The 27,533-nt window shown below is 44.8% G+C and overlaps 1 protein-coding gene and 1 non-coding gene across 5 annotated transcripts in view; one reads left to right on the plus strand and one right to left on the minus strand.

Annotated features, from left to right (window-relative positions):
• The window catches only part of LOC106607090 (RNA binding protein fox-1 homolog 2), a 48,922-nt gene extending 21,701 nt beyond the window's left edge, over positions 1–27,221 (minus strand). For 2 of the 4 annotated variants that reach the window (XM_045720413.1, XM_045720414.1), the window contains exons 1-4: positions 26,340–27,221; positions 17,683–17,733; positions 545–754; positions 261–434 (exon numbers count right to left, since the gene is read on the minus strand). In XM_045720413.1, the coding sequence (XP_045576369.1) occupies positions 261–434; positions 545–754; positions 17,683–17,733; positions 26,340–26,585 (681 nt within the window). In that variant the 5' untranslated portion in view covers positions 26,586–27,221. The remainder of the gene's footprint in view (positions 1–260; positions 435–544; positions 755–17,682; positions 17,734–26,339) is intronic. The other 2 variants (XM_045720415.1, XM_045720412.1) reach the window with 1 other exon arrangement.
• Positions 12,436–12,517, plus strand: trnal-uag (transfer RNA leucine (anticodon UAG)). Its single transcript has one exon. It is a non-coding gene; the product is annotated as a tRNA-Leu (tRNA).
• Positions 27,222–27,533: the final 312 nt, after the last annotated feature.

A 27,533-nucleotide genomic window follows, 5' to 3' on the forward strand; every position in this document is an offset into this window, starting at 1 on the left:
ACCTTCTATTGTCTATTTTTCTATCCCTTTGTTACTACATGCCTTCCTTTCCTCACTCGTTCACTAACTACCTCTCTGTGGCTCTCATGGCCCTGTGATAGAGCAAATCAAAGGACATGAGTGTTCCTCCCTTTGTGACTGTCTGGCCCTTTGTTCTTCTCAACACCCACTCTGACACCAACCATCAATTAAACAACAGGAGGGTTAAAGTGATTTACTCCTCATCTCAAAGTGCAGCAAGGAAGTTCCCAGATTCTTACCCCAAACATCTGCCTGAGGTCAGGGTCTCGGAAGCGGAAGGGGATGTTGGAGACGTGAAGTCGTTTTGGGGTTCCTTTGGCCTCTGCGGAGTCAGCCCCGGATAGTCCTCCTGCTAATTCTACTGCCACACACTGCCCCACTCCATCTACCTGACCTGGGGACACTTCTGTCTGCTGAGGGAGAGAGAGAGTGGAGGGAAAGGGAGAGGCTGATAAATGGAATGAACCCGAGTAGTCTTGAGCATTGTCGGGACAAATGCAGTGAGCCTAACAACAAAACCAACCATAACACTGACCGGGGTGGGTAAGATGTTGGAAGTGGTGGCTGAGCCATTTGTTCCAGCCCCTGAATCCGAAGGCCCCTGCCCACCAGCACCAAACAAAGCACCGACAAACTCTGTCCCCAGGCCGTTCTGCGGAGGGGGTGGTGGAGGGAACGCTGAGAAGGGCGGGGGCACCAGCCCCTCCTGGCCCCCCGTTGAATCTTGAGAACCCTGACAGAGAGGAGAAGGCAGGGTTAATACTGGTAGGCATTACTGTACCGTGCAGATGGAGGGCCGGGAGAGAGACTAGAACGAAGGTTAAAAACAGCTTAAATTTCACCCTCCCTCCTACCCTCTCGCTCCATAACTCTGACAGCAGAGCGTTTCAGTCAGCCTACCATGAAATATTCACTGCAACCACATCTATTATTGACAGTCACAAAATCTGATACACACACATTGCTACACAAGCCTGCTCACTATCCATGTACACGCATATCCAGAGAATATTTACAACAATGAGTATCTGTTATACCCTGTGAACAGATACGGTTATCCTATTTAGGTACACTTGATATGAATTCATATAACCAGTTGAGTTGGGAGACGGCTCCAGGCCATTGCCACAGCACCGTTACTATGCCGTCTTCATGATAAGCACGGTAATGGATTGTAGCGCCGGCCGGTCACCATTTAAAAAAAGGTGTCAGTTATGTGTTGTGGTATGGTGACACTGTGATATAGCACTCTTCTGTCACACACTCAAGGACATCCTGTAATAACTTCAAAAACACCCCAACTGTGCTCAGAAAGAGCAAAGCCTGTAGGGAGGGAGGAATGGGGGGGCGCCATTTTGTTTCGGGCCATGAAACTGCTTCGTGGCCTTCCAGGCGTGATGACAGCATCCAATACCATTAAAACGGGCCAGTCAGTCAGTCAGCCGGCCAGCCAGCCAGCCAGCCAGCCAGGCCTGGGCGAGGCGACACCCAGGCTCCAGACAGCCTTTTTAATTACCAGGGAAACTAAGTTGCGGTGCAGTAAAGCAAATGAGGATTCACTAATCCCAGAGACTGCAGACTTCTCATCTTGAAACGACAGTGGAAAGAACCGTCCCGGCTACTGTTAAATCCCCTCTACTTGATAAGGAGGACTGAGCTCTCGGTTCTGTGCCGCCAAGATAACGAGTGCAACAAAAGTAGGTTTAATTCAGAACAGGGTGGAAAAACTGTTCTACTGCTATATTCCACCAGCCTCTCCTTATGTATTCTGGTCCATATGAATCGCTTATGAGGCTGACTGCATTCATTGCAATGGCATTAACTTAATAATAACAATAGCACATAAGTCCTGCATAAAACGGGGAGGATGATTAAATGAAGGAGGATTCCAAAGAGGTTAAATGGACTCCTTCCTCCTGCAAAGACATGTCATCCATAAACATGTAGAAGTCTGGAACCAGGAAGTAAAGGGTGCTTCTCATCATCTGAGTCACAGTGACCAAATCCAAATCTGTGTTGGAGGCTCAGAGGATGGGGGAGGGGTGGAAGTGTAGTGGGTGTTTCTAACAGTACAGTATCTCGATCATGTGAGTAGTGGAATGGATATTTAGGCTAGTCACCGGTATCCACTGATGGATGGACAAAGCTAAATAGTAGAGAGAAGATACTGGCTGAGGGCTGGTAGCACTCAACCCATTGGTCAACGGGACATTCCTGCCACACTCACTGAGAGGTAACAGTAACACTGCCCTAAATGGCAGTATCTCACACACAGAGCAGGAGAGGAGGGAGGGAGGGAGAGAGAGAGAGAGAGAGAGGAGGGAGAGAGAGAGAGGAGGGAGAGAGAGAGAGGAGGGAGAGAGAGAGAGGGAGAGAGAGAGAGAGGCTATTATAAAAGGGAGTCATGCTGTGTTGCAAAAAGGAAAGAATGAAATCATGTGGAAAAACATTGTATTAAAAACGGAAACTGAATGATCAAATTGTTTACACATTTCAAGAGACGGGGGGGGGGTTGTACAGTCAAATTCTATAATATTTCACAAATATGTATATTTGTATACAATATCATATATATCATAACTCACTAGTAAGCCACTAGGTGATGTTTAAAGGCAATGCAGGAATTCATATAAAATAGTCTAAGCATAACAAATCTCATTTGACCACATGATACCCTTTCAAAATAACTTCAGATTTACTGCTCTGCATGAACGTATAACACAATATGAAATGCACCATCTGAATTACGATAGGCTAAACTCTGCATCCCTCTTTCTCTACACACTGGACAGCGGTAGTACAGAAATGTTACCTGAGAGACCATAGGTTTTTCCATACACCAAGAGGACCGTGGGGAGAGAGAGGGCTTGCAATGTGGGTCAAAATATTCAGCGAACGTTGCGAGAGTGCATGTGTTAAAATGTGTGCAGTGACTGCAGCGTAATGAAATAATTTGAATTCAATTGCACAGTACAGTAGACAGACAGTGAAGAGTGTTAGTAGACTACAGTAATCTCTTTAACCAGCTAGTTACTCTAATCCCAATCCGTGTATCATGAATGAATAACTGAATGACCACTACTAATCTACAGCCTACTGTGACGCATTGCTTTGCATTAACTATGCCGCCTCTTCCCCCCTCTCTCTCCAATGCAGTAGTACGCTCCTCTTCCTTTTTCTGCAGCTGGAGAAATAGATATGCTTTTCCTCTCCTTCTTTCTCCCTCCTCGCTTGATGAAATCCAGACGAGGGTTTCTACCTCCGCCCCGCCTCCCCCAAGTCAGTCAAAGCCACCGCCGCTATGAAACGTGACCCACGGATCCCAAAAGCCAGTCAAGCATAGCGCTGTAGCCGCCTCCCATCTCCATGTAAGGGCGCCTATGTACTGAAACCCTGCCACTCCTCCAGGGTTGTCAACCAATGAAAATCACGACACATAATATACAGCCTATCCCTCCGCGGTACATTAACAGCTAATTGGCTTAAACCCTACAGGCACCACAAGTAAAATAACACATGGCAATTCATTTAAGGCTAACAGAGGACTCTTAACAAAAGAGTTGGTCAGTTTCTAAAGGTCTGGTGGTAGTACAGGCTACTGTATTCACTGACTCAATATTACAGAAACGCATCAAAGAGATCAGAGGATGTTGTTGGCCATGAAGGACGGGACCGTGCAAGGCCAGTTGGATGTTCAGCCGTACCACACAGATTCTGAAAGCCTGGCTGGACCCGTCTCACAGGACACCTTTAAAAAGACTTCCCTCAGCAGCCTCCCCATGAAATACTCCCACAGACGGCCCAACGTGAGCCACGTCTACTAGGGCACCAACACCACGGTGGCCATACACGGTCCCAAAACTCTGAAAGATGTCTGGTATGGTGGAGGAGCTAACCTCCTCCTTGACGCTTAACCTTTTCCAAGTTCCCTGACATGACCCTCCTAATCCTTCAGTCTCTCTATGAAAGGCTGCTCTATGCAGCTAATTGCAGAGGGAAACAACCCAGCACCCTAAGACCTGCTGTAGGGGTACGAATCAGTGTATTTGGGAGGATTAACATCCATGCCCAATCGCTGTTAAAGTTTCCTCACAATATTTGATTGAGTCAGCCACCAACACTAGTGAGGATTGCTTCTCTTTCAGCCCAGAGAAGAAGACAAGAGAATAAACGTTGCTGCGCCATGTGTCCATTGAACTGAACCAGCTCCGTCAGCCGATAGTGGGGGAAGGGGCTTAAGGAGCCTCTGAGACTCAACACTGCACTGCAGCAGAACTGGCCATTGTTTCTGTCAGTCACAATAGTGCATGTGTGCAAATTAACAGACTTGCTGTGCTGTCTATTCAAAGCTCAATGCTTTTCTGCACGTCCCTTGAGCCAGCTGGATTGTCAGTACTGCAGGTTTAGATGGGCAGTGAGGAGCAGCAGTAAGCCTGTAGTGGAGACAGATGTCTCAGAGTGCATTAGTGCTGTAATACTGTCTGCCAGTTCTGCAGCAGTTTGGTTGGTGCAAATGTGAAGCAGCAGGTAAGTCTCTTACCCCTGGGGGCGAACACTTGGGCGGGGCTCCACAAAATACTTTCAAAACCCTGCCATCCCTCTCTAAACCAAGCAGTGTGGCTGCAGTAATGGAGATGAAGCAGCAAAATACACCACAATCATGCCATTTCTCAGAACCCGGCATTCATACGGTTGGTTGCGGTGTTTGCACTTTGCTTGGTTGCTTAATAGCAAAGCTGTAAGTTAAATTGATGGGGGAGCAAACAGCATTTATAACCCAAATGCACTCACACGCATACACTTTAAATCAGGGTTATAATGAAGAAATGTCAACTAAAAGAAGGCATTTTCTTAACCTCACTTCTCTCTGATCGCATGGGACAGTGGATGATTGGTGACACCTTTAAAATCCATTCACACTTGAACCCCTCCCCATTTAGCTGCCCGTGCCCTTTGAGGAGAAAAACATGTTTAGGTAACAGCTGCTGATGCCTGAGGGAAGAGAAACAGCATAGAAATGGGAGAGAGGGAGGAGGGTTGAGCTCCAAGTCACAGCCCTAGAAATGCATGTGCTGGAGTTAAAAGTACTTGGGGAGATTCCTGCTGCTAACTGTCCAATCAGCACCCAGAGCACAGAACCTCACAGCACCCCATCCAGACCATCCAGTATTGTGGCGGGAGGAAAGGGGAGGCTGGGTTGTACCAACAGAGAAGGACTGAGGGGTAAGACTCACAACTGTTTCTTGGCACCTGTCTCTTTCACTCAGAGGTGTGGGGGGGGGGGGTTAAACAGCAAAGACAGCTGGGAAGACAAAGAATTGCTGTAGCACCCCCTTCTCATTCCAACAGCCCCCCACCGCACCCCCTGGACTATCATGATGTTCTGTACAGTCAGCATGGCCGCAACGTGCGACATACACACAGCTCAACACTGCTAATTTACAGAGACATTTGCAGAAGCCTGGACCTCCTTGAGGGCCCTGAAGCACAGACAGGACCACAGAACATGTTGGGGCAGCAGGCTCATTAGAACATGTACACAGTTAACCCCTCTTGCTACCAGTAACACATCTACATATTTAAATGATACAAAACAAGTTACGTTACATAAGTCGTTACACAAAACACTGAGCGTTCCTCAATGTCGAGGCTATGTGCATGTATTTGTGGTAAAAGAGAAACAACAGTATAACTCCATGTAGTAATCTGAGGCCTTGCCTTATGCAACCTATCAAAACTAGCTAAGTCGAATCAACCGCATATTTTTCCAAAACGTGTAGAAAAGAACAAAGTATTTTGTTGTTTAGATGTTCCAGGTCTAAACCTGCTATACTGGATAGGAGCGTACAGAAAACTGGCTATGACATGAACTCACCGGCAACACCGCAGGATAGTACAGCCCCATCATTGTCTGCACGGGAAGGAAGAGTCTCTCCTCTCTCTCTATTCCGCTCTGAATGTGGTCTGTTACCATCCGCCGGGAAGCACCTTCTGTCCACGTCTCTCACAGATTCAAATTCTCCCTCGCTCTCCGCCAGTGTTCCTCCTTCCCTTAGCACCACGCAAGCCTTGTGTCCTTGTCACTCTCCCCCTCTTCTCTGTTTGCCCCTTGTCAGTTCTCTCCTCTGACAGCGCGAGTCTCTTCTCTTCTTCCACTGACGTGTGTCACTTCTCACTCACACTACCTCTCCTGCTCTGCTCGGTCATGGCTAATGCACGTTCCATCCCCCTTCAAACTTTCCCTCTCTGTGAGCCTGGCTGGGTCCCTCCTCTCCATCAGTCTCTCCATCCCCTCCCCTCTCCTCTCTGGCTAGGTACTGACAGGTTAGGAAGGAAGGAGCTGCTGTTTGGCAGCCCTGAGTAGAAGACGCTCCGTTTCACACTGTAACGCTACCCACTGCATTGCAGGTTTTTTTAATCATTTATTTATTGGATGGCAGCTTGTCAACCCCATGTTAGGCTGGCAGGCAGGCAGCTCCCCCTCACCTCCCCATGTTCATTACCCAGAGAGGAAACAGCTTCAAACTGCTACGGCCCAATTCTACACCTTCACAACATGTATATTTATTACTCTGCATTGCGCTTTTTCATTTCCTACACTACAGGATTGTTGGGGTTCGATGGGAGAGCAGTTCCCCTGCACTTCTTGTTTTTTTCTCCCCTTTTCTGCCCTGCCTGCAAAATGTCTATGCCAGTATGCAGACATCTGCTGAGGTTGGCTACTACAGAGGGGAGAGCGAGAGGGAGGGAGGGAGGGAGACAGGGACCAAAAGAGGTGATGGGAAAGGGGTAAGCGAGAGGCTGAGAGAGGCAGTGGATGCGAGCGAGAGATAACGGGATAGAGATAAAAAGGATAAAGGGATGGGGAAAGAGCGAGGGATGACAGGATTAGGGTGTAAGTGAGGAGGATGAGAGGATGAATGGGGGATGATCTAAGGATTAACTACACAGACTGAACACACTGATAAACACACAGATGCACAGCCATATTTATTGTGCACCCTGGCAGGCACACAAACACACAGACGCTTTCAAACAAAGGGCTATTTCCATCACACTCTCTCTCACACACATACATTCAAACAATGCCCCTCCCCCACAAACACAGATCATCATAAGGACATGCATATAGGGATGCACTGATATGGGCATTCTGGGCTGATGCAATAGTCCTAATCAATATTTTCTTGTCCATGATGGATTATATACCAATATGGCAATATTAATCTGAAGGCCAATGCATGCATCCCTACATACCAACAAACAATACATAGCTCTACTAATTAGGTAGATTTAATTTATTAGATTATTAAAAGTAGTAGGGTGGTCCAGCCGGAGAGTTATAATACCTAAAGATAAGCTGTAGACCACACTATTTACCAGCTGTCTATTTACTACCACAAACCAATACTGGCATTATGACTGCACTCAACAAACTGTATAAGGCCATAAGCAAATAATACTCATCCAGAGGCAGCGCTCCTAGCGGCCGGTGATTTTAATGCAGGAACACTGAAATCAGTCTTCCGCAATTTGTACCAGCATTTAACCTATGCAACTAGAGGCGAACAAAAACTCTAGATCACCTTTACTCCCACACAGAGACGCATAACAAAGCTCCCCCTCCATTTGGCAAATCTGACCATAACTCTATCCCCCGATTCCTGTTTACAAGCAAAAACTCAAATAGGAAGGAGCAGTGACGCCCTCAATACGGAAGCAGTCCAATGAAGCGGATGCTAAACTACAGGACAGTTTTACTAGTCAGACTGGAATATATTCCGGGACTCATCTGATGGCATTGAGGAGTATACCACATCAGTCACTGGCTTCATTAATAAATGCATCGATGACGTTGTCCCCACAGTAACCGTACGTACATATCCCAACCAGAAGCAATGGATTATAGGCAACATCTGCACTGAGCTAAAGGCTACAGCTGATGCTTTCAAAGAGCGGGACACTAACCCAGACACATAAGAAATCCCACTACGCCCTCCGACAAACCATCAAACAGGCAAAATCATCAATACAGGACTAAGATCGAATCCTACTACACTGGCTCTGATGCTCGTCGGATGTGGCAGGGCTTGCAAACTATCACGGATTACAAAGGGAAACCCAGCCGCGAGCTGCCCAATGAAGTGAGCCTACCAGACAAGCTAAATGCCTTCTATGCACTGAACCATGCGTGAGAGCACCAGCTGATCCGGACAACTGTGTGATCACGCTCTCAGTAGCAGATGTGAGTACGACGTTTAAACAGGTTAACATTCACAAGGCTGCAAAGCTAGACGGATTACCAGGACGCACACATGCGCTGACCAGCTGGCAAGTGTCTTCACTGACATTTTCAACCTATCCCTGACCTGGTCTGTAATACCAACTTGTTTCAAGCAGACCTCCATAGTACAGGTCGACCGATTAATCGGAATGGCCGATTAATCAGGGCCGATTTCAAGTTTTCATAACAATCGGTAATTGGCATTTTTGGACACCGATCATGGCCGATTACATTGCACTCCACGAGGAGACTGCGTGGCAGGCTGACTACCTGTTATGCGAGTGCAGCAAGGAGCCAAGGTAAGGTGCTAGCTAGCATTAAACTTATCTTATAAAAAACAATCAATCTTAACATAATCACTAGTTAACTACACATGGTTGATGATATTACTAGTTTATCTAGCTTGTCCTGCGTTGCATATAATTGATGCGGTGCCTGTTAATTTATCATCGAATCACAGCCTACTTCGCCAAACGGGTGATTTAACAAGCGCATTCGCGAAAAAAGCACTGTCGTTGCACCAATGTGTACCTAACCATAACATCAACACCTTTCTTAAAATCAATACACAAGTATATATTTTTAAACCTGCATATTTAGTTAATATTGCCTGCTAACATGAATTTCTTTTAACTAGGAAAATTGTGTCACTTCTCTTGCGTTCTGTGTAACAGAGTCAGGGTATATGCAGCAGTTTGGGCCGCCTGGCTCGTTGTGAACTGTGTGAAGACGATTTCTTCCTAACAAAGACAGCCAACTTCACCAAACGGAGGATGATTTAACAAAAGCGCATTTGCAAAAATAGCACAATCAAAATCAATGCCTTTCTTAAAATCAATACACAGAAGTATATTTTTTTAAACCTGCATATTTAGTTAAAAGAAATTTATGTTAGCAGGCAATATTAAACTAGGGAAATTGTGTCACTTCTCTTGCGTTCATTGCACGCAGTCAGGGTATATGCAACAGTTTGGGCCGCCTGGCTCGTTGCGAACTAATTTGCCAGAATTTTACGTAATTATGACATAACATTGAACGTTGTGCAATGTAACAGCAATATTTAGACTTATGGATGCCACCCGTTAGATAAAATACAGAACGGTTCCGTATTTCACTGAAAGAATAAACGTTTTGTTTTCGAAATGATAGTTTCCGGATTTGACCATATTAATGACCGAAGGCTCGTATTTCTGTGTGTTATTATATTATAATTAAGTCTATGATTTGATAGAGCAGTCTGACTGAGCGGTGGTAGGCAGCAGCAGGCTCGTAAGCATTCATTCAAACAGCACTTTCCTGCGTTTGCCAGCAGCTCTTTGCAATGCTTTAAGCATTGCACTGTTTATGACTTCAAGCCTATCAACTCCCGAGATTAGGCTGGCAATACTAAAGTACCTATTAGAACATCCAATAGTCAAAGGTATATGAAATACAAATGGTAGAGAGAGAAATAGTCCTATAATAACTATAACCTAAAATTTCTTACCTGGGAATATTGAAGACTCATGTTAAAAGGAACCACCAGCTTTCATATGTTCTGAGCAAGGAACTTAAACGTTAGCTTTTTTACATGGCACATATTGCACTTTTACTTTCTTCTTTGCATTATTTAAACCAAATTGAACATGTTTCATTATTTATTTGAGACTAAATAGATTTTATTGATGTATTATATTAAGTTAAAATAAAAGTGTTCATTGTTCATTCAGTATTGTTGTAATTGTCATTATTACAAATATATAAAATCGGCCGATTAATCGGTATCGGCGTTGAAAAATCATAATCGGTCGACCTCTACTCCATAGTCCCTGTGTCCAAGAATGTCAAGGTAACCTGTCTAAATGACTATCGCCTCGTAGCACTCACATCTGTAGCCATGAAATGGTTTGAAAGGCTGGTCATGGCTCACATCAACACCATGATCCCAGACACCCTGAACCCAGTCCAATTCACATACCACCCTGACGGGATCCGCAGATAATGCAATCTCTATTGCACTAGACACTGCCCTTTTCCATTTGGACAAAAGACAAATCTACATGAGAATGCTGTTTATTGACTATAGCTCAGTGTTCAACACTGTAGTACCCTCCAAGCTCATCACTAAGCTAAGGACCCTGGATATCCTGACAGACCACCCCCAGTTGGTGAGCGCAGGCAACAACACATCCACCATGCTGACCCTTAACACGGGGGCCCCTCAGGGGTGCGTGCTTAGTTCCCTCCTGTATTCCCTATTCACCCACAACTGCGTGGCTGTGCACGACTCCAACACAATCAATAAGTTTCACTATGACACGATGGTGGTAGGCCTGATCACAGACGACGATGAAACAGCCTATAATGAGTGTGATTCCAGGACATCAACCTCTCTAGGGTAGGGGGAAGTATTTTGACGTCCGGATAAAAGGCGTGCCCGTAGTAAACTGCCTGCTACTCAGGCTCAGAAGGTAGGATATGCATATTATTAGTAGATTTGGATAGAAAACACTCTGACTTTTCTAAAACTGTTTGAATGATGTCTGTGAGTATAACAGAACTCATATGGCAGGCAAAAACCTGAGAAAAATCCAACCAGGAAGTGTGGAAATCTGAGGTTTGTAGTTTTTTAAGTGATTGCCTATACAGTGACTTAGGGTTCATTTTGCACTTCCTAAGGCTTCCACTAGATGTCAACAGTCTTTAGAACGTTGTTTCATGCTTCTACTGTGACTGGGGAGAGAATAAGAGCGGACTCAACAAGTGGACTGCCTGAGGCCAATGAGTTGTTTACTGCGCAGTCACACAGCGCGCCGTTCCTTCTTTTTCCTCTGTAATGAATATGCTATTGTCCGGTTGGAATATTATCGAAGATTTCTGATAAAAAAAGACCCTAAGGATTGATTGTAAACATCGTTTGACATGTTTCTACAAACGGTAATGGAACTTTTTGACTTTTCGTCTAGGGTTTTGCGCTCGCGCATTGTGCCTTTGGAATAGTGATCTGAACGTGCGAACAAAATGGAGGTATTTGGACATAAATATGGAGTTTATCGAACAAAACAAACATTTCTTGTGGGAGTCCTGGGAGTGCATTCCGATGAAGATCAGCAAAGGTAAGTGAAGATTTATAATACTATTTCTGAGTTTTGTTGACTCCAGAACTTGGCAGGTAACTGTATAGCTTGCTTTGATGGCTGAGCTCTGTACTCAGAATATTGAACAATGTGCTTTCTCCATAAAGCTATTTTGAAATCTGACACAGCGGTTGCATTAAGGAGAAGTGTATCTATAATTCTTTCAATAACTGTTGTAAATTTTCTCAATGTTTATGATGAGTATTTTTGGAAATTGATGTGCTCATTCACCGGACGTTTTGGAGGCAAAACATTTTCAGCAAGACAAAGGAGCTGATAGTGGACTACAGGATACGGAGGGCCGAGCACGCCCCCATTCACATCGACTGGGCTGTAGTGGAGCGGGTCGAAAGCTTTCAGTTCCTTGGTGTCCACATCACTTAGGATCTATCATGGTCCAAACACAACAACACAGTCTTGAAGAGGGCACACCAACGCCTCTTCACCCTCATGAGGCTGAAAAGATTTTGAATGGGCCCTCAGATCCTCAAAAAGTTCTACAGCTGCACCATTGAGAGCATCTTAACTGCCTACATCATTGTTTGGTACGGCAACTGCTCGGCCTCCGACCGCAAAGCGCTACAGAGGGTAGTGCGTACGGCCCAGTACGTCACCGGGTCCAAGCTCCCTGCCATCCAGGACCTCTATACCAGAAGGTGTCAGACCTACCGATGCATCAAGTCTGGAACCAACAGCACCCTGAAAAGCTACTACCCCCAAGCCATAAGACTGCTAAATAGTTAACCAAACAGCTACCCGGACTATCTGCATCGACCCTTTTCGCACTAACCTTTTGACTCATCACGTACGCTGCTGCTACTGTTTACCATCTGTCGCCTTATTCATAGTTATATCTACATATCTACCTCAATTACCTCGTACCCCTGCACATCAACTCAGTACTGGCACCCGTGGTATAGAACCAAGTGATCGTTACTCATTTTGTATCTATTATTACGTGTTTTACTTTTCTTTTATTTCTCAATTGTCTTTCTCTGTATTGTTATTAAACTGGGTAGCGTGGCCGAGTGGTCTAAGGCGCTGGATTTAGGCTCCAGTCTCTCTGGAGGTGTGGGTTTGAATCCCACCTCTGCCAACGTTGATGTTATCTTTGGGCGGAAGGTAGCCTAGTGGTTAGAGCGTTGGGCCAGTAACCGAAAGGTTTCTAGATCGAATCCCAGAGCTGACAAAGTAAAAATCTGTCATTGTAAATAACAATTTGTTCTTAACTGGGGTTAAGGTTAAATAAAAAAATGTTAAATAAATTAAAGGGCCTGTTAGTCCACACGTTGTTTACGAAGCAAAAATACATACATACAAATTAAAAGGATAAAGCCAGAGGCTTATTTCCATTGTGGTCCTCAGGTATGGATGTGATTTTGCTGCAGCAAATGCACAACACACTACTGCACAACACACTACTGACCCCACAGTCAAACGTATTCGCTTCTATATCATCAGAGGCAGCACTATGTGGTCACTGTATACTAAAGTCTTCGAAAGCCAAGTTAATAAACAGATCACTGACCATTTCGAATCCCACCGTACCTTCTCTGCTGTGCAATCCGGTTTCCGAGCTGGTCACGGGTGCACCTCAGCCACGCTCAAGGTACTAAACAATATCATAACCGCCATCGATAAAAGACAGTACTGTGCAGCCGTCTTCATCGACCTGGCCAAGGCTTTCGACTCTGTCAATCACTGTATTCTTATCGGCAGACTCAACAGCCTTGGTTTCTCAAATGACTGCCTCGCCTGGTTCACCAACTACTTCTCAGATAGAGTTCAGTGTGTAAAATCGGAGGGCCTGTTGTCCGGACCTCTGGCAGTCTCTATAGGGGTACCACAGGGTTCAATTCTCAGGCCGACTCTTTTCTCTGTATATATCAACGATGTCGCTTTTGCTGCGGGTTATTCCCTGATCCACCTATACGCAGACGACACCATTCTGTTTACATCTGGCCCTTCTTTGGACACTGTGTTAACAAACCTCCAAACGAGCTTCAATGCCATACAACACTCCTTCCGTTGCCTACAACTGCTCTTAAAACGCTAGTAAAACTAAATGCATGCTTTTCAACACTTCGCTGCCCGCACCCTAGCATCACTACTCTGGACGGTTCTGACTTAGAATATGTGGACAACTACAAATACCTAGCGGTCTGGCTAGACTGCAAACTCTCCTTCTAGATTCATATTGAATTAAACCAAAATTAAATCTAGAATCGGCTTCCGGCTATTTCGCGACAAAGCCTCCTTCACTCACACCGCCAAACATATCCTCGTAAAACTGACTATCCTACCGATCCTCGACGATGTCATTTACAAAATAGCCTCCAACACTCTACTCAGCAAACTGGATGCAGTCCATCACAGTGCCATCCGTTTTGTCACCAAAGCCCAAAATACCACTCACCACTGCGACCTGTATGCACTCGTCGGCTGGCCCTCGCTACATATTCGTCGCCAGACCCACTGGCTCCAGGTCATCTATAAGTCTTTGCTAGGTAAAGCTCCGCCTTATCTCAGCTCACTGGTCACAATAACAACACCCACCCGTAGCACGCACTCCAGCAGGTATATTTCACTGGTCATCCCCAAAGCCAACACCTTGTTTGGCCGCTTTTCCTTCCAGTTCTCTGCTGCCAATGACTGGAACGAATTGCAAAAATCGCTGAAGCTGGAGACTTATTTCCCTTACCAACTTTAAACATCAGCTATCTGAGCAGCTAACCAATCGCTGCAGCTGTACATAGCCCATCTGTAAATAGCCCATCAAATCTACCTACCTCATCCCCATATTGTTTTTATTTACTTTTCTGCTCTTTTGCACACCAGTATTTCTACTTGCACATCATCATCTGCACATCTATCACTCCAGTGTTAATTTGCTAAATTGTAAACACTTCGCTACTATGGCCTATTTATTGCCTTACCTCCTCATGCCATTTGCAAACACTGTATGTGGACTTTCTTTTTTTCTATTGTGTTATTGACCGTACGCTTGTTTATTCCATGTGTAACTCTGCGTTGTTGTTTGTGTCGCACTGCTTTGCTTTATCTTGGCCAGGTCGCAGTTGTAAATGAGAACTTGTTCTCAACTAGCTTACCTGGTTAAATAAAGGTGAAATAAAAAAATTAAAAATACTGACTGACTAGGACCATCAATCATCAAGGCTTCTGTAGCCTAAATGTGATGAGGAGGGGCACTAGACTCATACTACAGGACCCTACCAACCTCCAGACAAACCCACATACGTAGGGTTTCGGCTAAGCCACCATGCAGGGGCGGCATGTAGCCTAGTGGTTAGAGCGTTGGACTTGTAACTGAAAGGTTGCAAGATCGAATCCCCGAGCTGACAAGGTAAAAATCTGTCGTTCTGCTCCTCAACAAGGCAGTTAACCCACTGTTTCTAGGCCGTCATTGAAAATAAGTATTTGTTCTTAACTTCTTTGGGATAGGGGGCAGTATTTTCACGGCTGGATAAAAAAACGTACCCGATTTAATCTGGTTACTACTCCTGCCCAGAAACTAGAATATGCATATAATTAGTAGATTTTGATAGAAAACACTCTAAAGTTTCTAAAACTGTTTGAATGGTGTCTGTGAGTATAACAGAACTCATATGGCAGGCCAATACCTGAGAAGATTCCATACAGGAAGTGCCCTGTCTGACAATTTGTTGTCCTTCTGTTGCATCTCTATCGACATTACAGCATCTGTGCTGTAACGTAACACTTTCTAAGGCTTCCATTGGCTCTCTAAAGCCGCCAGAAAGTGGAATGGGGTGTCTGCTGTCTCTGGGCAAAGTACAGCAGCAGAGTTTGTAAGTGGTCAGCCTGGGGACAGTGAGACTGAGATGCGCGTTCTCCATTTTTTTCTTTCAGCCTTTGAATGAATACAACGGTTGGAATATTATCGGTATTTTACGAGGAAAATAGCATAAAAATTGATTTTAAACAGCGTTTGACATGCTTCTAAGTACGGTAATGGAATATTTTGAAAATTTTTGTCACGAAATGCGCTGCGCGTTACCCTTCGTGCAGATGTCAAAATAGCTAGCCGTGATGGCCGAGCTATGTACTCAGAATATTGCAAAATGTGCTTTTGCCGAAAAGCTATTTTAAAATCGGACATAGCGATTGCATAAAGGAGTTCTGTATCTATAATTCTTAAAATAATTGTTATGTATTTTGTCAACGTTTATCATGAGTAATTTAGTAAATTCACCGGAAATTTGCGGTGGGTATGCTAGTTCTGAACATCACATGCTAATGTAAAAAGCTGGTTTTTGATATAAATATGAACTTGATTTAACAAAACATGCATGTATTGTATAACATAATATCCTAGGAGTGTCATCTGATGAAGATCATCAAAGGTTAGTGCTGCATTTAGCTGTGGTTTGGGTTTATGTGACATATATGCTTGCTTGGAAAATGGCTGTGTGGTTATTTGTGTCTATGTACTCTCCTAACATAATCTAATGTTTTGCTTTCGCTGTAAAGCCTTTTTGAAATCGGACAATGTGGTTAGATTAACGAGAGTCTTATCTTTAAAATGGTGTAAAATAGTTGATTGTTTGAGAAAATTTAATTGTGGTATTTTAGTTGGTTTTGTATTTCGCGCCGTGCGATGCCATTGGCTGTTGGCTAGGGGTTCCGCAGGCGGAACGGGGCTCCGCTAGCGGAACGTCTGTCCTCAACAGGTTAACTGACTTGCCGAGTTAAATAAAGGTAAAAAATATATATATAAACATTGTCCCTACTGACACAGCCAAACCTACAGGCAGATCAACCAATGCACACCAGCTCATAGGAACTCCAGCTAGAGTGTAGGTAGGCTAGACTAACTCCTCCAACACTTTGCATGACAACCGGCTCAACTCCTATGTGTACCCGATTACATCACTAACAACTAGCTAGCATTAAATTATTTAAACATTTGTTGTATGTTTGACTAGTCTTGAATCAAATAAGTTATGATCCAAACAAACACATGGGAACCTAACTATTTTTACAACCTTACCAAATGCATGTTATTTCAGATGTTTCTAGCCCAATGGTATTCAAACTTCTTCAGCTGGGACCCAATTCCCTCAGCAAGAATTTCTGGCGTCCCCATTTTTTTCGCAGGGATTTCTCACCAAATCTAACATTGGTAAAATTATTTTTACGTCAACAAATAATCTTCAATTCGTTACATTTTCATCTCTTATCAAAATTAAAAGAACAACTACATTTACTCAATAAAATTGTATTTTTTAAATTCTTTCCTAAAAACATTTGTATATTCTCCTATACAATAATATGCACTCTTAATTTTTTATAAAAAATATATATTTTGGCAACCCCACTGCAGTTCCCCCGTGACCCCACTTCAGGTCGCGACCCCAACTTTGAATACCACTGGTCTAGCCTATATATTACCTCACCACAGAAAGGTTAACTTCAATATGGTGGCTCACTTGCTACAGTCTGCATCCTCTGCTCCTCTCACTTTCCCTCTCTCCTGCCTCTTCTGCTTTCCATCCACCCCTCCCCCCTCTCTCTCTAGCACAAGCAGCGAGCGAGCTACATTCCCAAGAAAGGAGATGGCAGGGGTAGAGGAACGCACGTTGGAGGAAAAAACACATAATGGAGATAAAGCTGTGGAGACCCATCATGTTGAGGAGAAGGAGGGCAGGCAGGCAGACCAACACCACCCTCCTGTGGCTCTGCCAGAGACCTGCACTCGCATATCAGCCATGACAACAGACAGAAGACACAGCGCTGTGCTGCTGCTCCCAGGCAGATAAGAGACTCTCAGAAACAGCCCTGTCTGGCGCACATAAGGAACTCATTACTGGAACCGATATTTAAAACCCCGGCCAAACCCGGATGATGCTGGGCCAATTGTGCGCCACCCTATGGGACTCCCAATCACGGCCGGATGTGACGCAGCCTGGATTCGAACCAGGGACTGTAGTGACGCCTCTTGCACTGAGATGCAGTGCCTTAGACCGCTGCACCACTCGATATGGAAGGAGAGCACAAGAAATTAGAGAGAGAAAGGGAAAGAGAGCAGGGGAATGTGGATTGTGGAAAAGTGCGCACAGCAGCCAGGCAGATCAAATTGATTCAGAGTGGAAAATGTCGTCAGTTTCTGTAGGCTATGTTCGTGTTGGGCCTTCTGAAGTACTATAATGTGTTTCATGAAACTCCATGATACATCCATCAATTATATCTAAATTAAAGATTTCAGTAAGATGGTACTCTTACCTGGCTGTGAGGTGGGTATCCAAGGAAACCTGGGGTTAAAGGGTCGTTGTTCTAAAAAAAAAAGTAAAAAGAGAGAGGTAAGGGTTTGGAAAATGTGATGTGATTCAACAGGAGTCTAACATTTTGCAGTGAAGTCGCTTTTCAGCTCCAATCTTTACCCCTAACAAAGTAATATGCTCCAGAGGAGAAATAGCCTAGCTGTTACTTGTGATGGGGCAAAAATGTATACAGTAAGATATCAGGATATCATTTTTGCCATCATTTTGACAATATCGCAATATTATGTTTGTATTTTTCCTTCTTAGCTTGTTCTCCATCTTGTTTTCAGCACTTTAATCAAAACTCGTTTTCTCATGGCTCGCTCTAGTCCCTCTGCAGCAGACGTATGGTGAGCAATACGTTTGGAATCGCAACACATATAGAATCGTAATACATATCATATCGGCACCTAAGTATCGTGAGGTCCCTGGCAGTTCCCAGCCCTAATACATTTATGAAAATACGTATGGTGCAGGAAAGAAGCAGGGAACTTAAGGGGGCACATTTCACAAAGGATTATGCAAGTTAGCATGATAACCCTTTTGGTTTAGACTAGAGGTCGACCGATTAATCGGAATGGCCGATTAATTAGGGCCGATTTCAAGTTTTCATAGCAATCGGTAATCGGTATTTTTGGCCACCGATTTACCTTTATTTAACTAGGCAAGTCAGATTAAGAACACATTCTTATTTTCAATGACGGCTAGGAACGGGGGTTAACTGCCTTGTTCAGGGGGGATTCAGGGATTTGTTTTTGCAACCTTCCTGTTACTAGTCCAACGCTCTAACCACCTGCCTTACATTGCACTCCACGAGGAGCCTGCATGGCAGGCTGACTACCGGTTACACGAGGGCAGCAAGAAGCCAAGGTAAGTTGCTAGCTAGCATTAAACTTATCTTATAAAAACGATCAATCATAATCCCTAGTTAAACTAGTAATATCATCAACCATGTGTAGTTATCTAACGTGTCCTGCGTTGCATATAATCGATGCGGTGCCTGTTAATTTCTCATCGAATCACAGCCTACTTCTACAAACGGGTGATGATTTAACAAGCGCATTTGCGAAAAAAGCACTGTCGTTGCACCAATGTACCTAACCATAAACATCAATGCCTTTCTTTAAAATCAGTACACAAGTATATATTTTTAAACCTGCATATTTAGTTAATATTGCCTGCTAACATGAATTTGTGTCACTTCTCTAGCGTTCCGTGCAAACAGTCAGGGTATATACAGCAGTTTGGGCCGCCTGGCTCATTGCGGACTGTGTGAAGTCCATTTATTCCTAACAAAGGCCGTAATTAATTTGCCTGAATTGTACATAATTATGACATAACATTGAAGGTTGTGCAATGTAACAGGAATATTTAGACTTAGGGATGCCACCCGTTAGATAAAATACGGAAGGGTTCCGTGTTTCACTGAAATAATAAACGTTTTGTTTTCGAAATGATAGTTTCCGGATTCGACCATATTACTGACCAAAGGCTCGTATTTCTGTGTGTTATTATGTTATAATTAAGTCTATGATTTGATATTTGATAGAGCAGTCTGACTGAGCGATGGTAGGCAGCAGCAGGCTCGTAAGTATTCATTCAAACAGCACCTTCATGCGTTTTGCCAGCAGCTCTTCGCAATTCTTCAAGCATTGCGCGGTTTATGACTTCAAGCCTATCAACTCCCAAGATTGGGCTGGTGTAACCGATGTGAAATGGCTAGCTAGTTAGCGGGGTGCGCGCTAATAGTGTTTCAAACTTCACTCGCTCTGAGACTTGGAGTAGTTGTTTCCCTTGCTCTACATAGGTAACGCTGCTTCGAGGGTGGCTGTTGTCGATGTGATCCTGGTTCGAGCCCAGGTAGGAGCGAGGAGAGGGACGGAAGCTATACTGTTACACTGGCAATATTAAAGTGCCTATAAGAACATCCAATAGTCAAAGGTATATGAAATACACTGCTCAAAAAAATAAAAGGGAAGACTTAAACAACACAATGTAACTCCAAGTCAATCACACTTCTGTGAAATCAAACTGTCCACTTAGGAAGCAACACTGATTGACAATACATTTGTATTGACCATCTGTTGTGCAAATGGAATAGACAACAGGTGGAAATTATAGGCAATTAGCAAGACACTCCCAATAAAGGAGTGGTTCTGCAGGTGGTGACCACAGACCACTTCTCAGTTCCTATGCTTCCTGGCTGATGTTTTGGTCACTTTTGAATGCTGGTGGTGCTTTCACTCTAGTGGTAGCATGAGACGGAGTCTACAACCCACACAAGTGGCTCAGGTAGTGCAGCTCATCCAGGATGGCACATCAATGCGAGCTGTGGCAAGAAGGTTTGCTGTGTCTGGGCATGGAGGCGCTACCAGGTGACAGGCCAGTACATCAGGAGACGTGGAGGAGGCCGTAGGAGGGCAACAACCCAGCAGCAGGACCGCTACCTTCGCCTTTGTGCAGCAGGAGGAGCACTGCCAGAGCCCTGCAAAATGACCTCCAGCAGGCCACAAATGTGCATGTGTCTGCTCAAACGGTCAGAAACAGACTCCATGAGGGTGGTATGAGGGCCCGACGTCCACAGGTGGGGGTTGTGCTTACAGCCCAACACCGTGCAGGACGTTTGGCATTTGCCAGAGAACACCAAGATTGGCAAATTCGCCACTGGCGCCCTGTGCTCTTCACAGATGAAAGCAGGTTCACACTGAGCACATGTGGCAGACGTGACAGTCTGGAGACGCCGTGGAGAACGTTATGCTGCCTGCAACATCCTCCAGCATGACCGGTTTGGCGGTGGATCAGTCATGGTGTGGGGTGGCATTTCTTTGGGGGGGCCGCACTTCCCTCCATGTGCTCGCCAGAGGTAGCCTGACTGCCATTAGGTACCGAGATGAGATCCTCAGACCACTTGTGAGACCATATGCTGGTGCGGTTGGCCCTGGGTTCCTCCTAATGCAAGACAATGCTAGACCTCATGTGGCTGGAGTGTGTCAGCAGTTCCTGCAAGAGGAAGGCATTGATGCTATGGACTGGCCCGCCCGTTCCCCAGACCTGAATCCAATTGAGCACATCTGGGACATCATGTCTCGCTCCATCCACCAACGCCACGTTGCACCACAGACTGTCCAGGAGTTGGCGGATGCTTTAGTCCAGGTCTGGGAGGAGATCTCTCAGGAGACCATCCGCCACCTCATCAGGAGCATGCCCAGGCCTTGTAGGGAGGTCATACAGGCACGTGGAGGCCACACACACTACTGAGCCTCATTTTGACTTGTTTTAAGGACATTACATCAAAGTTGGATCAGCCTGTAGTGTGGTTTTCCACTTTAATTTTTAGTGTGACTCCAAATCCAGACCTCCATGGGTTGATAAATTGGATTTCCATTGATTCTTTGTGTGATTTTGTTGTCAGCACATTCAACTATGTGAAGAAAAAAGTATTTAATAAGATTATTTTATTCATTCAGATCTAGGATGTGTTATTTTAGTGTTCCCTTTATTTTTTTGAGCAGTGTACAAATCGTAAAGAGAGAAATAGTCCTATAATTCCTATAATAACTACAACCTAAAACTTCTTACCTGGGAATATTGAAGACTCATGTTAAAAGGAACCACCAGCTTTCATATGTTCTCATGTTCTGAGCAAGGCACTTAAACGTTAGCTTTCTTACATGGCACATACTGCACTTTTACTTTCTTTTCCAACACTTTGTTTTTGCATTATTTAAACCAAGTTGAACATGTTTCATTATTTATTTGAGGCTAAATTGATAGTATTTATGTATTATATTAAGTTAAAATAAAAGTGTTAATTCAGTATTGTTGTAATTGTCATTATTACAAATAAATAAATAAATTGTTTAAAAAATCGGCATCGGCTTTTTTGGTCCTCCAATAATCGGTATCGGTATGGAAAAATCATAAATCGGTCGACCTCTAGTTTAGACCCTGAGCGCTGCCTCAACCATGTAGAGCAGCTGGTGAATCATTCTGCAGCCAGGCCAGGTCCTTATACAGCAGACAAAACAATTTGCACTCTGCAACAACAACAAAGAGCACCCTTCCCCCATCCATGCCCCAGAATCTAGTGTTGTGGTTAATTGATCTGTAATTACTTGTAATTAGATTATTTCTGTCACCCCTCCCTCTCCCCCTGGCAGAAGAGCCATTGTTCATTGCGATGTAAGAGGAGGGAAAAGAATGGGGGAGAGGGGGCGGGATATAACAATAGGGGAAAGGTTAAACCAAACGATGATATTGACAACAGTAAGGAGAGAGGATTCCAGCGATCCTGTCTGGCATGCGAGCAGTACACTGTGCAGGGAAAATAGGCAGAGTAACAAGACTCCGGCCTTTTCAATCATGCTCAGAGGAAGGAGGGTGGAACATCCTACATGTGTTAAAAAGGGTGAAAATGTTTCCATTGTGCTTGTGCTAAAAGACAAGAGTCAACAACTCATTTTAAATTCATACAGTATCTCCATTAGCTTCCATTCAGTGAGCAGCCAGTGCTGGTGTAATGTAGTAAAAAGGTGGTCGCGGCCTCTTCATTGTAACCAGACAGAGGTAACCTCCTGCTTCTGCCCCGACCTGCTTCCTGGGGGAATTGGTCCCTCCCTACTACAATTTTTTCAACCAATCATGGGAAAGGCCCGACTCAGGATACCATGGCGACAGCACGGGAGAGATGCCCTCTCAGAAAGCTAGCTGCGCTGGCTGTGCTTACTGCACTAACCCTGGATGGGGCTCCACAGCCACACCACAATGAGACATGGCAGTGGTAGAGGGAGGGAGCGGCAGAGCAAAAACAGGGAGGGGAAAGAGGAAGGAAAGGGGAATGAGGTCAATCAAACAAGTAGAGAGGGACAACATTTGACGGGGCACAGAAAGCGTTTAAGTAGTGAGCAGCAGAAGTGAGTGACAGACTGATGTGTGATGCTGTCTGGACAGTACAGACTATAGCATACATGACCCATGCCAGAGGAGTGAGATGTATGCTACTCAGTCCAGCAGTGTCCGGTCTCCCTCTCCTACATAAAACAGCCCTCTCTTTGTCTCCACCTCTCCACTTCCTGTTTCATCTGGAACCAATTTCCCCCTCGTGCCTCGTCCCCTGGGGGAACATACTCCTCAGTGCGCCGCATTAAAGTGGGAGAGCCGCCGAACGGACAGTGCTGTATTCAGCAACACACTGGACAGTGGACGACTGGACAGTGGACGACTGACGAAGATGCGACACACTGAACATTTGAAAGGACGCAGGTCTCCAATGCCTCTGGCAATGTAAACCCGAGTGTGTAACTCTGACAAGGCACCATCGGTGAAAAAACTATGTAGCGCATCACTTGGAAACCAGAACTACCCCACACGATTCAATACATAACAAGGTTGCAGTAAAAAAACGATTTGTTCTAGTAGAAAGGCAGGATGAAGAGGGAGGAGTTTAGGTTAGAACAGGGGGAGGGAGGGGAGAAGAATTTGGTAACATCTGGAATCAATCTGTCTGGAGGAAAGGGGGAGGGAGACGAATGGGGGATGGAGGAAAAAGAAAGAACAAGAGAGTGAGATGGAAATTAGGAGAGAAAGACAGGGGTGGAAGAATGTGGGGATTAAGAAAGACAAAGACTAGAAGTGAACAGCAAAAAGAAGAGACCAAGAAATGGAGACAATGACTCATACCCCAAGAATGTCATGTGACTTATATTTCCTTAAAGGGTGGGGGAGGGGGGTCTGAACTTGATACTCATTGTTAAAACACACACACACTTTCTTTTGCGGGGCATATGGCGCTTTGGTCTGCATTTCAGGTCCCCATTGAGTCTAAAGTTTTTCAAGCTTTTATTACACTCAACGAAACTCATGACACCCTCTTCCATGCAGATACAGACAGTAATTTAACAGGGTACCATCCACTTTGGTATTAATTACACTCATTTACAGTAGAGGGGTAGTTATGAGGTGTGGCTGCTCTAAGGGCCAGGAGCTCCAGACCATACGGATCAGAAATGTACAGACACACCTCATACAGTGACTTTCTCTCTGTATGCTCAACTAAAAGGCGTTGCTCTGCTGGGTTCTCTCCCCCCACTTTCTATTTTAGGAAAAGTCAAGAAATTGAGAGTTGGAGCAAATGGCCAGAAAAAGAGAGCAGTGGAGGGAGGAGGGCAAAATGGTATGAGGTCAACAGATGGTGAGGGAGGAGGGGGATGGGGAAGAAGGGATGGAGGGGTCGGACAGAGGGTGATATGCTGAGGAGCAGAGGGGACAAAATAAAGGAGAAAGAAGACAGGATGAATCAACGTTACCGACAGGGAGACATTCGCGGGCGGAGATGGAAGTACATATGACAGTTTGGGGGCAGTGGGGTAGAAGGGGAGGTGACAACAATAACCAGTGTCCAGAGTTAACATGTGAGTGTAAGTGGCAGGCCCTGCATCTGATTAAATGAGTGACGGACTGTAAAAAAAGGGGGGGAAAGTTTGAGCACTGTTGTGTTGAGCAACATCTTGAAGACAATTTTGAGCTTATCTCAAGGGGTGAAAGGTCAAGGGTGACACCGTTGCATTGCGCTCAAAGTTCAGCGACAACCATTAGTGAGTGTCCACTAGTGTGCTGCACACTGTAACTCCTACTTTTTTCCTTTGGGGTTTTAATGACAGCCAATGTTCCCGCTATTACTAGTCAACATTCCCTGGTAGCCTGATAGTTTCAAAGAATTCTGCACCTTTGGACCTTATCTGTGCAAAACTGTAGCATCTTAATGGTTTGTTTATATCATAGTTTCCCCTTCAACACTCGCCCACCCTCTCCCCCCTTTACTCTCCTCCCCTTGAAGCGATCAGTCTGGTTAATGCCCTCTCCTAAATGAGCTTTGATCTCGTTAGCGCGACACAAAGCCTCTTTACTGCCAACGATAGGATAAATCTGCTCTCGGGGAGCTGGAGGGAGGCATATACAGCACACTGTACACTATCAGGCTGGACTAGGCTAGGGCACATCAATACTGCATAGTGGGAAACAGAGAGAGAGAGAGAGAGAGATTGGACGGTAGAGACAGTGAGCAGGGGCGGGGAGGTTTGTCTCACTGGCAGTGCACACTCAAATTCTATGGACCAGGAGTTAATTAGCAATCTGGAAATATGCCTTAGGGGGAGGATGACGGAAACAAAAGAAGAGGAAGGAGATGAGAGGACACTCCTCTCTCATTTAATATGTCACCCATGATTTAGGCTGTTACCCATCCTGTCCTCTGGGTAGCAATGAACATCAAATAGCTATCCATCGCCACACCAAAAATATTTAGTGAACTCATCTTCTCAGCACTGAACATGGTGTCACCTACAGGACTGGATGATGTAATCCAGTCTAATAACATTAAGAACCACCATCGTAATTTCCTAATGTTTACCCTTCGTTATCGTCAAACCTAAGCTGCATAGAGGATTTTTCTACATCTTTCTCCTTCTCTCGCGTTAAAATGTTCTCTCTCATACTGTAAATCTTGCCTTCTATCCTCCTGTTTCCTCCCTCTCTCCTGTGGGTGTATTTCCAGCCTGACCCACAATGGCAGGAGATCAATATAAGTGATTGGCAGTGAGATCCTGTTGCACCTCTCATTGTCACACCATCTACACGTAACCTTTTGTCATCACCATTCATCCATTATATAGTGTGAGACACATGGCCTGCCCATTTGTCATTGCAATAGGTATGCAGCAGTGCCAATTGATGCATTTTCCCAATCCCCAGGATTCAATTATCCACAGCTGACCCAGAACCATGTTTGACCGCAGCCCCAAACAAAAACACTATGTCAGCTATTTTCAACGATGCTTACAAATACTGTATGTGCGTGTAATATCACTGGTTAGCCGAAGAGCAGAGCACTGTTGCTATGCTGTATCAGCAGTCAAGTCATGGAGAGGCCCATAGCTAGAGGCAAGGTATCCTAAAGACCCTTTCCTTCCTACTCCCTTATTCACGAATAGGGGTCTGTTCTTTGTCTCTCCCATAGTGACCCCTCCCCCAACCCCCTGTCTCTCTCCTCTTTTTAACACCTAGCTCCAATCACAGACCAGGGGGACTGGCACAAATGACTGTTTCCAATGCGGGTTCTCTCCTGTATCGGTGGCTTTGATGCGATGTCCACCGACAAAGACAGAACATCGTGGTAAAGGCGGGAATATCAGTGTGTACATATGTGCAGTGCACGTAAATGCATGAAAGGCCTTTACGTATCGTCGGATCTATGCTGTAGCTTAACTGTCATTGCCGAGAAGCTGTGGGCTATCATATTACCTTTGCCTCGGCCATAATCATGGTGTTAGTCTAGCTGCCACGAGCACAGAGCAATGTGCAAGACACGTTTTGTACCTAGATTGTAATTCTACCGCACGTTCGTTACTGCAGTTGATGCGACGAGGCATGCTTTTGATGGGTGGGCCTGCCTGTCAGCAGAATCATGACCCACTGATGTTCTTGAAACAATAGACGTAGCGTGCTATTGAAATGAAATCGTCTAATGCAGGGGTTACAATGTTGCACACATTCAATGAAAACAACACATTGAACGGAAACATACAGCAATTTGGCTTCATTTGTTGATGTTCTACTCCTTACCTGTCCAATGTCACCAACACCCACCGTCCCGTCTATCCTTGGCCGTTTGCACTCTGCTCCTGCTAATTCGGTCAAAACTGCAGCTGTTTGCTCTGGATCCCCTCGTTTCATTCCCCGGACTACTGCTGCTGGACCCCCGGTCGTGTTCAAGTGGGGTCCAGTTGCTGTATCAATGTCCTTTTCCCGGTCCATCATTCCCCGAGTAACGGGTAACATTATGGATGCGACGTCGGTCGACATTAACATTGGACGGCAGAGTCTACACTTACAAGTCTAGCTAATTTTTAAAACCTTTGACTTCTTCCCTATTCTGGGATAAGGAATGCTATTCCTTGAATGTGCAAATAGCTGATTGTAGCTGGTCTTCTTGGCCAAATGTATTGTACCGCTAGCAAGATTGTTATTGTCTAATCAATACAGACCATGACCATGTGTGGCTCGTGCACATTTCACACGATTACTAGCGTTAGAAAAATAGTCACAATAGAACACGTAAACCAAGTAAATACAAAACACTAATTCCTTGCTAATTAGCTAGCTACACATTCCGCTAGCTAGCTAACGATACTCCTATCTTCGCCGAATATAGAAAATGTTAGGAAATTATTTTAATCACTAATCTTCTCCTTGCGACGCCAATGCGTCCTCCGCTCCCAATCAATATATATTTTAAGCCCTTCTTTGCTTCCACCTCTTTCTCCTAGCCTTCTTTTTACCACCGTTCTTTTTCTCGCAGTATGTTCAGTGAATTCTAGTGGCGTGTTCGGACTGGTGAGGAACACGATTTCCTCTCTATCGTGTACGTCCCGATTGGTGTGGTGTGGAACGGGCCGCAGAGAGTGCACTGATCTGGTGTCAGTTTTTTCTCCATGTGCTAAGATTACGATAGGGGTAAACAATTTAGACGGGTCCTAGATCTGCCCTCTCTACATTCCCCTCCTTTTCCTCTGTCGTATTCCCTCCTGCACCTCCCTTCTCTTTTTTTCACCATAACATACACAGTGGCATTTCATTTAGAGTAGCCTACCTCAAATGTATTTTTACGACTTTTGTCATTGCCGATAGATTACATTTAAATCTTTGAATTTCGTAAACATTTATCGTGTAAATTGGTATGTTTATTTTTAGGGGATTGTTTACGTGTAAATATAAGACGGCTTGCCACGATTTATGGCGAGGTATTTGTCTTCTTTT

The sequence above is a fragment of the Salmo salar genome, chromosome ssa06, assembly GCF_905237065.1.
Source record: "Salmo salar chromosome ssa06, Ssal_v3.1, whole genome shotgun sequence".
NCBI lineage: Eukaryota > Metazoa > Chordata > Actinopteri > Salmoniformes > Salmonidae > Salmo > Salmo salar.